General features: G+C 41.1%; 1 protein-coding gene across 4 annotated transcripts in view; it reads right to left on the bottom strand.

Moving 5' to 3' along the window:
- LOC110504546 (kinesin-like protein KIF3A) overlaps positions 1–13,529 on the bottom strand; it is a 33,767-nt gene that overhangs the window by 13,635 nt on the left and 6,603 nt on the right. For all 4 annotated transcript variants that reach the window (XM_090220760.1, XM_090220759.1, XM_090220761.1 and 1 more), the window contains 2 exons: positions 6,073–6,247; positions 4,915–5,004 (listed from right to left, as the gene is read on the bottom strand). In XM_090220760.1, the coding sequence (XP_090076886.1) occupies positions 4,915–5,004; positions 6,073–6,247 (265 nt within the window). The remainder of the gene's footprint in view (positions 1–4,914; positions 5,005–6,072; positions 6,248–13,529) is intronic.

Genomic DNA, 13,529 nt, shown 5'->3' with positions numbered 1-13,529 from the left:
CTTAAATATTTTGTCTTATCCATTCACCCTCAATGGCTCACGTACACAATCCATGTCTCAATTGTCTCAATGCTTGAAAATCTGATTGAATCAGATTGAACCTGATTGAATCTGATTGAACCTAATTGAAGTGGATTGAACCTGATTGAATCTGATTGAACCTAATTGAATCTGATTGAACCTGATTGAAGTGGATTGAACCTGATTGAAGTGGATTGAACCTGATTGAACCTGATTGAATCTGACTGAACCTGATTGAAGTGGATTGAGCCTGATTGAACCTGATTGAATCTGACTGAACCTGATTGAACCTGATTGAACCTGACTAAATTGGATTGAGCCTGATTGAACCTGATTGAATCTGACTGAACCTGACTGAAGTGGATTGAGCCTGATTGAACCTGATTGAACCTGATGGAACCTGATTGAACCTGATGGAACCTGACGGAACCTGATGGAACCTGATGGAACCTGATGGAACCTGATTGAAGTGGATTGAGCCTGATTGAACCTGATGGAACCTGATGGAACCTGATGGAACCTGATTGAACCTGATGGAACCTGATTGAACCTGATGGAACCTGACGGAACCTGATGGAACCTGATTGAACCTGATTGAAGTGGATTGAGCCTGATTGAACCTGATGGAACCTGATGGAACCTGATTGAACCTGATGGAACCTGATTGAACCTGATGGAACCTGACGGAACCTGATGGAACCTGATTGAACCTGATGGAACCTGACGGAACCTGACGGAACCTGATGGAACCTGATGGAACCTGATGGAACCTGATTGAAGTGGATTTAACAGGAGGCATCAAAAAGGGGTCGTATCTTTCACCTGGATTCACCTGGTCAGTCTATTTCATTAAAAGAGCAGGTGTCCTCTGTGTATATTGTGAATCGTCCATAAGTAAATAAATAAAATATATATATTTTTAGGTCATATCACCCAGCCCTAATACACTAAATAATGTACAGTGCAGGACCATAGCATCTAATTTAAAACTGAGAGCACAAAGGCTACATCCAGACAGTTTACTGATCAGGTCACATGACCAAGAACAACTGTCAAGGCACGAGCTATACTCCGATAGAAAGAGTATCAGGAGGTCCCAATAAATATAGTAATACTTTGAGAATGATGACTGAACGATCATTCGGACGTGTACAGTGCCTTCAGACAGTATTCACACCCCTTGACTTTTTCCACATTTTGTTGTTGTTGTTATAGTCTGAATTTAAAATGGATTCAATTGAGATTTGTTGTCACTGGCCTACACACAATACCCCATAATGTCCAAGTGGAATTATGTTTCTCAGAAAGTTTTACAATTTAATTTAAAAATGAAAAGCTAAAATGTATTAAAGTCAATAAGTATTCAACCCCTTTGTTATGACAAGCCTAAATAAGTTCAGGAGTAAACATGTGCTTAACAAGTCACATAATCAGTTGTATGAACTCACTCTGTATAATAGTGTTTAACATGATTTGTGAATGACTACCTCATCGCTGTACACCACACATACAATTATCTGTAAGGTCCCTCAGTCGAGCATTGAATTTCAAACACAAATTCAACCACAAAGACCAGGGAGGATTTCCAATGCCTCGCAAAGAAGGGCACCTATTGGTAGATGGGTAAAAAAATGTAAAAAGCAGATATTGAATATCCATTTGAGAATGGTGAAGTTATTAATTACACTTTGCATAAAGTAACACTGCAAAAAAATGTGGCAAAGCAATTCTCTTTTTGTCCTGAATATAAAGTGTTATGTTTGGGGGCAAATCCAATACAACACATTAGTGAGTAGCTCTCTCCATATTTTCAGGCATAGTGGTGGCTGTATCATGTTATACTGTAGGTAATTGTTATGCTTGTAACCCTTGAGGACCGGAGACTGGAAATGGACTGGAGCTAAACACAGGCAAAATCCTAGAGGAAAATCTGGTTCAGTCTGCTTTCCACCAGACACTGGCAGATGAAGTCACCTTTCAGCAGGATAATAACCTAAAACATGAGGACAAATCTACACTGAAGTTGTTTACCAAGAAGTCAGTGAATGTTCCTGGAGGGCCAAGTTTCATTTTTTCATTCTTAAATCAGCTTGAATATCTATGGCAAGACTTGAAAATGGTTGTCTAGTAATGATCGACTTCATATTTGACAGAGCTTGAAGAATTTTGAAAAGAATAACGGGCAAATATTGTACAATCCAGGTGTGCTAAGCTCTTAGAGACTTATCCAGAAAGACTCACAGCTCTTAGAAACTTATCTGGAAAGACTCACAGCTGTAATCACTCTTAGAGACTTACCCAGAAAGACTCACAGCTCTTAGAGACTTATCTGGAAAGACTCACAGCTGTATTTACTCTTAGAGACTTACCCAGAAAGAATCACAGCTGTAATCACTCTTAGAGACTTACCCAGAAAGACTCACAGCTGTAATCACTCTTAGAGACTTACCCAGAAAGACTCACAGCTGTAATCACTCTTAGAGACTTACCCAGAAAGACTCACAGCTGTAATCACTCTTAGAGACTTACCCAGAAAGACTCACAGCTGTAATCACTCTTAGAGACTTACCCAGAAAGACTCACAGCTGTAATCACTCTTAGAGACTTACCCAGAAAGACTCACAGCTGTAATCACTCTTAGAGACTTACCCAGAAAGACTCACAGCTGTGTGGGGTGTGAATACTTATGTAAATGAGATATATTCAAACATTTCAAAAAACATGTTTTCACTGTCATTATGGGTGAGAGAAAAACATATTTAATCCATTTTGAATTCAGGCTGTAACACAATGTGGAATAAATAAAAGGGAGTAAATACATTGAAGGCACTGTAAGTGTGTACAGAGTCATATTTTCCACCTTTTGTCTAACATAAAGGGCCGATGCCATGGTTTGCTCTCTCTCTCTCTCTCTCTCTCTCTACACGTCTTCTAGGTACTTTTAGTGCGATTATTTAGAAAAGGAGACGCTGACTCATTTTAGTCATCGGGAAATAAGCCCACATTAAATAATCATGACAAACATCTCGCTGACAACTTTTAGGGCCAATATGTTTTACATGTGGGAGGGATAACCCTTTGATGATAGCATCAACCACAAATGGTTAAGATGAGCGTATGTAGAAGCATTCATGCATCAGCTTTCACCCCCCCCCCCCTCAGATTGCATCTTTCTGCTGTAGTGCTGGAAGCAAGTTTCCATAAACAAACCCCAACTTCTCTGAAACATATTTTATTCATATATTCAGTTTTTAAAAAGCATCAGGGGACATTGGGGACTGGGGAACAGTCCTCTGAGGCATCCCAAATAGCATCAGGGGACTGGGGAACAGTCCTCTGAGGCATCCCAAATAGCATCAGGGGACATGGGGAACAGTCCTCTGCTGCATCCCAAATAGCATCAGGGGACTGGGGAACAGTCCTCTGAGGCATCCCAAATAGCATCAGGGGACATTGGGGACTGGGGAACAGTCCTCTGAGGCATCCCAAATAGCATCAGGGGACATGGGGAACAGTCCTCTGCTGCATCCCAAATAGCATCAGGGGACTGGGGAACAGTCCTCTGAGGCATCCCAAATAGCATCAGGGGACATTGGGGACTGGGGAACAGTCCTCTGAGGCATCCCAAATAGCATCAGGGGACTGGGGAACAGTCCTCTTCTGCATCCCAAATAGCATCAGGGGACTGGGGAACAGTCCTCTTCTGCATCCCAAATAGCATCAGGGGACTGGGGAACAGTCCTCTGCTGCATCCCAAATAGCATCAGGGGACTGGGGAACAGTCCTCTGCTGCATCCCAAATAGCATCAGGGGACTGGGGAACAGTCCTCTGCTGCATCCCAAATAGCATCAGGGGACTGGGGAACAGTCCTCTGCTGCATCCCAAATAGCATCAGGGGACTGGGGAACAGTCCTCTGAGGCATCCCAAATAGCATCAGGGGACTGGGGAACAGTCCTCTGCTGCATCCCAAATAGCATCAGGGGACTGGGGAACAGTCCTCTGCTGCATCCCAAATAGCATCAGGGGACTGGGGAACAGTCCCCTGCTGCATCCCAAATAGCATCAGGGGACATTGGGGACTGGGGAACAGTCCTCTGCTGCATCCCAAATAGCATCAGGGGACTGGGCAACAGTCCTCTGCTGCATCCCAAATAGCATCAGGGGACTGGGGAACAGTCCTCTGCTGCATCCCAAATAGCATCAGGGGACTGGGGAACAGTCCTCTGAGGCATCCCAAATAGCATCAGGGGACTGGGGAACAGTCCTCTGCTGCATCCCAAATAGCATCAGGGGACATTGGGGAACAGTCCTCTGCTGCATCCCAAATAGCATCAGGGGACTGGGGAACAGTCCTCTGAGGCATCCCAAATAGCATCAGGGGACTGGGGAACAGTCCTCTGAGGCATCCCAAATAGCATCAGGGGACTGGGGAACAGTCCTCTGCTGCATCCCAAATAGCATCAGGGGACTGGGGAACAGTCCTCTGCTGCATCCCAAATAGCATCAGGGGACTGGGGAACAGTCCTCTGCTGCATCCCAAATAGCATCAGGGGACTGGGGAACAGTCCTCTGCTGCATCCCAAATAGCATCAGGGGACTGGGGAACAGTCCTCTGAGGCATCCCAAATAGCATCAGGGGACTGGGCAACAGTCCTCTGATGCATCCCAAATAGCATCAGGGGACATGGGGAACAGTCCTCTGAGGCATCCAAAATAGCATCCTGCTCCCTATAAAGTGGACTCCTTCTAACCAAAGCCCAGTACAGTTCAGAAGCCAAGGGCCCTTCACAGAGAACTAGTACCCTTCAAAGTAGCCTAGTGAACTTCATAAGGAGCCAAAGTACTATTAGCACACTCCTGTTGAGAGAGAGGGAGAACGGGGGCCCCTTACCTCTCCGCTTCATTCGTCCCTCTCTTCCCTCGTCATCTCCTTCATCCATCTCTTCTGATCCACTGCCCTCTGACCCGGAGATCTCTTCCCCTGGAACAGCAGAACAGAATTCAGTTCCAAACTCTCCTCAAACCCTTAGTGCAGGCTAACTCTCCTTAAACCCTTAGTGCAGGCTAACTCTCCTCAAACCCTTAGTGCAGGCTAACTCTCCTTAAACCCTTAGTGCAGGCTAACTCTCCTTAAACCCTTAGTGCAGGCTAACTCTCCTTAAACCCTTAGTGCAGGCTAACTCTCCTTAAACCCTTAGTGCAGGCTAACTCTCCTTAAACCCTTAGTGCAGGCTAACTCTCCTTAAACCCTTAGTGCAGGCTAACTCTCCTTAAACCCTTAGTGCAGGCTAACTCTCCTCAAACCCTTAGTGCAGGCTAACTCTCCTTAAATCCTTAGTGCAGGCTAACTCTCCTCAAACCCTTAGTGCAGGCTAACTCTCCTTAAACCCTTAGTGCAGGCTAACTCTCCTTAAACCCTTAGTGCAGGCTAACTCTCCTTAAACCCTTAGTGCAGGCTAACTCTCCTTAAACCCTTAGTGCAGGCTAACTCTCCTCAAACCCTTAGTGCAGGCTAACTCTCCTTAAACCCTTAGTGCAGGCTAACTCTACTTAAACCCTTAGTGCAGGCTAACTCTACTTAAACCCTTAGTGCAGGCTAACTCTCCTTAAACCCTTAGTGCAGGCTAACTCTCCTTAAACCCTTAGTGCAGGCTAACTCTCCTTAAACCCTTAGTGCAGGCTAACTCTCCTTAAACCCTTAGTGCAGGCTAACTCTCCTTAAACCCTTAGTGCAGGCTAACTCTCCTTAAACCCTTAGTGCAGGCTAACTCTCCTTAAACCCTTAGTGCAGGCTAACTCTCCTTAAACCCTTAGTGCAGGCTAACTCTCCTTAAACCCTTAGTGCAGGCTAACTCTCCTTAAGCCTTTAGTGCAGGCTAACTAGAACGTTTCTCCATTAAGCATGCCTTTCAGTCTAAGACTAGGAAACAGGAAATTGGCCCTTAAAGTCCTTGGACCCAATCCTAACTTGAACACAGAAGTGTGTTTGTCATTTTACAACTCGTGTCCCAAATGAAGACAGCATCAACAGAGAGGACCACTAACTGACCTTCTTGGAGTTTCTTCCTAAGCTCTTCGATCTCCTTCTGGAACTGCCGTAGCAGGGCATCCTTGGGGTCTTCATTGATCCGGGCTTTGTTCTTGATGTTCTTGGCCCGGTTGGCGTAACGCAGCGTGCTGATGGTCTCGTCGTAGTTGTAGTCCGCTGGGCCGATGTTCGCACACTGACCGTGGAGAAGGTTTATGACAATACATATGATGACAGAGCAAAACCACACACACACACACTCACAGGGCCCTACACACACACACACACACACACTAATGGCCCTACACACACTCACAGGGCCCTACACACACACACACACTAATGGCCCTACACACACTCACAGGGCCCTACACACACACTCACAGGGCCCCACACACACACTCACAGGGCCCCACACACACACTCACAGGGCCCCACACACACACTCACAGGGCCCCACACACACACTCACAGGGCCCCACACACACACTCACAGGGCCCTACACGCACACTCACAGGGCCCTACACGCACACTCACAGGGCCCTACACACACACACACACACACACAGGGCCCTACACACACACACAGGGCCCTACACACACACACAGGGCCCTACACACACACACACACAGGGCCCTACACACACACACACACACACACACACACAGGGCCCTACACACACACACTCACAGGGCCCTAAACACACACTCACAGGGCCCCACACACACACTCACAGGGCCCCACACACACACTCACAGGGCCCCACACACACGGGGCCCCACACACACAGGGCCCTACACACACACACACACACACACACACTCACAGGGCCCTACACACACACACACACATACACTCACAGGGCCCTACACACACACACACACTCACAGGGCCCTACACACACACACACACTCACAGGGTCCTACACACACACACACACACAGGGTCCTACACACACACACACACACACACACACACACACACAGGGCCCTACACACACACACACACACACAGGGCCCTACACACACACACACAGACAGGGCCCTACACACACACTCACAGGGCCCTAAACACACACTCACAGGGCCCCACACACACACTCACAGGGCCCCACACACACACGGAGCCCTACACACTCACACAGGGACCTACACACTCACACAGGGACCTACACACACTCACTCCATCATCTTATCACTCACACTTATATCCTGTTGCCTAGTTCCCTTACCCCTATACATATCTACCTCCATCACTCCAGTATCCCTGTCCCCTTACCCCTATACATACCTACCTCCCTGTCCCCTTACCCCTATACATACCTACCTCCCTGTCCCCTATTCCTATACATATCTACCTCCCTGTTCCCTAACCCCTATACATATCTACATCCCTGTTCCCTTACCCCTATACATATCTACCTCCCTGTTCCCTAACCCCTATACATATCTACCTCCCTGTTCCCTAACCCCTATACATATCTACCTTCCTGTTCCCTTACCCCTATACATATTTACCTCCCTGTTCCCTAACCCCTATACATATCTACCTCCCTGTTCCCTTACCCCTATACATATTTACCTCCCTGTTCCCTAACCCCTATACATATCTACCTCCCTGTTCCCTTACCCCTATACATATCTACCTCCCTGTTCTCTTACCCCTATACATATCTACCTCCCTGTTCCCTTACCCCTATACATATTTACCTCCCTGTTCCCTAACCCCTATACATATCTACCTCCCTGTTCCCTTACCCCTATACATATCTACCTCCCTGTTCTCTTACCCCTATACATATCTACCTCCCTGTTCCCTTACCCCTATACATATTTACCTCCCTGTTCCCTAACCCCTATACATATCTACCTCCCTGTTCCCTTACCCCTATACATATCTACCTCCATCACTCCAGTATCCCTGTTCCCTTACCCCTATACATATCTACCTCCATCACTCCTGTATCCCTGTTCCCTTACCCCTATACATATCTACCTCCCTGTTCCCTTACCCCTATACATATCTACCTCCATCACTCCTGTATCCCTGTTCCCTTACCCCTATACATATCTACCTCCCTGTTCCCTTACCCCTATACATATCTACCTCCATCACTCCTGTATCCCTGTTCCCTTACCCCTATACATATCTACCTCCATCACTCTAGTATCCCTGTTCCCTTACCCCTATACATATCTACCTCCCTGTCCCCTAACCCCTATACATATCTACCTCCCTGTTCCCTAACCCCTATACATATCTACCTCCCTGTTCCCTTACCCCTATACATATCTACCTCCATCACTCCAGTATCCCTGTTCCCTTACCCCTATACATATCTACCTCCATCACTCCAGTATCCCTGTTCCCTTACCCCTATACATATCTACCTCCCTGTTCCCTAACCCCTATACATATCTACCTCCATCACTCCAGTATCCCTGCACATTGTAAATATGGTATTAACTGACTCTGTATATAGTATGGTATTAACTGACCCTGTTTATAGTATGCTATTGAACTGACCCTGTATATAGTATGGTATTGAACTGACCCTGTATATAGTATGCTATTGAACTGACCCTGTATATAGTATGGTATTAACTGACCCTGTATATAGTATGATATATAGTATGGTATTAATTGACCCTGTATATAGTATGGTATTAACTGACCCTGTATATAGTATGATATATAGTATGGTATTAACTGACCCTGTATATATTATGGTATTGAACTGACCCTGTTTATATCATGGTATTGAACTGAGACTGTATATATTATGGTATTAACTGACCCTGTATATATTATGGTATTGAACTGAGACTGTATATATTATGGTATTAACTGACCCTGTATATAGTATGGTATTAACTGACCCTGTATATAGTATGGTATTAACTGACCCTGTATATAGTATGGTATTGACTGACTCTGTATATAGTATGGTATATAGTATGGTATTAACTGACCCTGTATATAGTATGGTATTAATTGACCCTGTATATAACATGGTATTGAACTGACCCTGTACCCTGTATATAGTATTGTATTAACTGACCCTGTATATAGTATGGTATTAACTGACTCTGTATATAGTATGGTATTAACTGACCCTGTATATAGTATGGTATATAGTATGGTATTAACTGACCCTGTATATAGTATGGTATATAGTATGGTATTAACTGACTCTGTATATAGTATGATATATAGTATGGTATTAACTGACCCTGTATATATTATGGTATTGAACTGACCCTGTTTATATCATGGTATTGAACTGAGACTGTATATATTATGGTATTAACTGACCCTGTATATAGTATGGTATTAATTGACCCTGTATATAGTATGGTATTAACTGACCCTGTATATAGTATGATATATAGTATGGTATTAACTGACCCTGTATATATTATGGTATTGAACTGACCCTGTTTATATCATGGTATTGAACTGAGACTGTATATATTATGGTATTAACTGACCCTGTATATAGTATGGTATTAACTGACCCTGTATATAGTATGGTATATAGTATGGTATTAACTGACCCTGTATATAGTATGATATATAGTATGGTATTAACTGACCCTGTATATATTATGGTATTGAACTGACCCTGTTTATATCATGGTATTGAACTGAGACTGTATATATTATGGTATTAACTGACCCTGTATATAGTATGGTATTAACTGACCCTGTATATAGTATGATATATAGTATGGTATTAACTGACCCTGTATATATTATGGTATTGAACTGACCCTGTTTATATCATGGTATTGAACTGAGACTGTATATATTATGGTATTAACTGACCCTGTATATAGTATGGTATTAATTGACCCTGTATATAGTATGGTATTGAACTGACTCTGTATATAGTATGGTATTGAACTGACCCTGTATATAGTATGGTATTAACTGACCCTGTATATAGTATGATATATAGTATGGTATTAACTGACCCTGTATATATTATGGTATTGAACTGACCCTGTTTATATCATGGTATTGAACTGAGACTGTATATATTATGGTATTAACTGACCCTGTATATAGTATGGTATTAACTGACCCTGTATATAGTATGGTATATAGTATGGTATTAACTGACTCTGTATATAGTATGGTATTAACTGACTCTGTATATAGTATGGTATATAGTATGGTATTAACTGACTCTGTATATAGTATGGTATTAACTGACCCTGTATATAGTATGGTATATAGTATGGTATTAACTGACCCTGTATATAGTATGGTATATAGTATGGTATTAACTGACTCTGTATATAGTATGGTATTAACTGACCCTGTATATAGTATGGTATATAGTATGGTATTAACTGACTCTGTATATAGTATGGTATTAACTGACCCTGTATATAGTATGGTATATAGTATGGTATTAACTGACTCTGTATATAGTATGATATATAGTATGGTATTAACTGACCCTGTATATATTATGGTATTGAACTGACCCTGTTTATATCATGGTATTGAACTGAGACTGTATATATTATGGTATTAACTGACCCTGTATATAGTATGGTATTAATTGACCCTGTATATAGTATGGTATTAACTGACCCTGTATATAGTATGGTATATAGTATGGTATTAACTGACTCTGTATATAGTATGGTATATAGTATGGTATTAACTGACCCTGTATATATTATGGTATTGAACTGAGACTGTATATATTATGGTATTAACTGACCCTGTATATAGTATGGTATTGAACTGACCCTGTACCCTGTATATAGTATGGTATTAACTGACCCTGTATATAGTATGGTATTAACTGACTCTGTATATAGTATGGTATATAGTATGGTATTAACTGACCCTGTATATATTATGGTATTAACTGACCCTGTATATAGTCTGGTATTGAACTGACCCTGTACCCTGTATATAGTATGGTATTAACTGACCCTGTATATAGTATGGTATTAACAGACTCTGTATATAGTATGGTATATAGTATGGTATTAACTGACCCTGTATATAGTATGGTATTAACTGACCCTGTATATAGTATGGTATTAACTGACTCTGTATATAGTATGGTATTAACTGACCCTGTATATAGTATGGTATTAACAGACTCTGTATATAGTATGGTATATAGTATGGTATTAACTGACCCTGTATATAGTATGGTATTAACAGACTCTGTATATAGTATGGTATATAGTATTGTATTAACTGACCCTGTATATATTATGGTATTAACAGACTCTGTATATAGTATGGTATATAGTATGGTATTAACTGACCCTGTATATAGTATGGTATTAACAGACTCTGTATATAGTATGGTATATAGTATTGTATTAACTGACCCTGTATATATTATGGTATTAACTGACCCTGTATATAGTATGGTATTAACTGACTCTGTATATAGTATGGTATATAGTATGGTATTAATTGACCCTGTATATAACATGGTATTAACTGACCCTGTATATAGTATGGTATTGACCTGACCCTGTATATAGTATGGTATTGAACTGACCCTGTATATAGTATGGTATTGAACTGACTCTGTATATAGTATGGTATTGAACTGACTCTGTATATAGTATGGTATTGAACTGACTCTGTATATAGTATGGTATATAGTATGGTATTAACTGACCCTGTATATAGTATGGTATTAATTGACCCTGTATATAGTATGGTATATAGTATGGTATTAACTGACCCTGTATATATTATGGTATTGAACTGACCCTGTTTATATCATGGTATTGAACTGACTCTGTATATAGTATGGTATTGAACTGACTCTGTATATAGTATGGTATTGAACTGACTCTGTATATAGTATGGTATATAGTATGGTATTAACTGACCCTGTATATAGTATGGTATTAACTGACTCTGTATATAGTATGGTATATAGTATGGTATTAACTGACCCTGTATATAGTATGGTATTAATTGACCCTGTATATAGTATGGTATATAGTATGGTATTAACTGACTCTGTATATAGTATGATATATAGTATGGTATTAACTGACCCTGTATATATTATGGTATTGAACTGACCCTGTTTATATCATGGTATTGAACTGAGACTGTATATATTATGGTATTAACTGACCCTGTATATAGTATGGTATTAATTGACCCTGTATATAGTATGGTATTAACTGACCCTGTATATAGTATGGTATATAGTATGGTATTAACTGACTCTGTATATAGTATGGTATATAGTATGGTATTAACTGACCCTGTATATATTATGGTATTGAACTGAGACTGTATATATTATGGTATTAACTGACCCTGTATATAGTATGGTATTGAACTGACCCTGTACCCTGTATATAGTATGGTATTAACTGACCCTGTATATAGTATGGTATTAACTGACTCTGTATATAGTATTGTATTAACTGACCCTGTATATATTATGGTATTAACTGACCCTGTATATAGTATGGTATTAACTGACTCTGTATATAGTATGGTATATAGTATGGTATTAACTGACCCTGTATATATTATGGTATTAACTGACCCTGTATATAGTATGGTATTAACAGACTCTGTATATAGTATGGTATATAGTATGGTATTAACTGACCCTGTATATAGTATGGTATTAACAGACTCTGTATATAGTATGGTATATAGTATTGTATTAACTGACCCTGTATATATTATGGTATTAACTGACCCTGTATATAGTATGGTATTAACTGACTCTGTATATAGTATGGTATATAGTATGGTATTAATTGACCCTGTATATAACATGGTATTAACTGACCCTGTATATAGTATGGTATTGAACTGACCCTGTATATAGTATGGTATTGAACTGACCCTGTATATAGTATGGTATTGAACTGACTCTGTATATAGTATGGTATTGAACTGACTCTGTATATAGTATGGTATTGAACTGACTCTGTATATAGTATGGTATTGAACTGACTCTGTATATAGTATGGTATTGAACTGACTCTGTATATAGTATGGTATTGAACTGACTCTGTATATAGTATGGTATTGAACTGACTCTGTATATAGTATGGTATTGAACTGACTCTGTATATAGTATGGTATTACCTGACCCTGAATATACACTGCTCAAAAAAAAGGGAACACTAAAATAACACATCCTAGATCTGAATGAATGAAATATTCTTATTAAATACTTTTTTCTTTACATAGTTGAATGTGCTGACAACAAAATCACACAAAAATTATCAATGGAAATCAAATTTATCAACCCATGGAGGTCTGGATTTGGAATCACACTCAAAATTAAAGTGGAAAACCACACTACAGGCTGATCCAACTTTGATGTAATGTCCTTAAAACAAGTCAAAATGAGGCTCAGTAGTGTGTGTGGCTTCCACGTGCCTGTATGACCTCCCTACAACGCCTGGGCATGCTCCTGATGAGGTGGCGGATGGTCTCCTGAGGGAT

The sequence above is a fragment of the Oncorhynchus mykiss genome, chromosome 25, assembly GCF_057628025.1.
Source record: "Oncorhynchus mykiss isolate SJ-2025 chromosome 25, ASM5762802v1, whole genome shotgun sequence".
Lineage (NCBI taxonomy): Eukaryota > Metazoa > Chordata > Actinopteri > Salmoniformes > Salmonidae > Oncorhynchus > Oncorhynchus mykiss.
The sequence above is the reverse complement of the archived record's forward strand: the minus strand, read 5'-3'. Positions and strand labels throughout refer to the sequence as shown.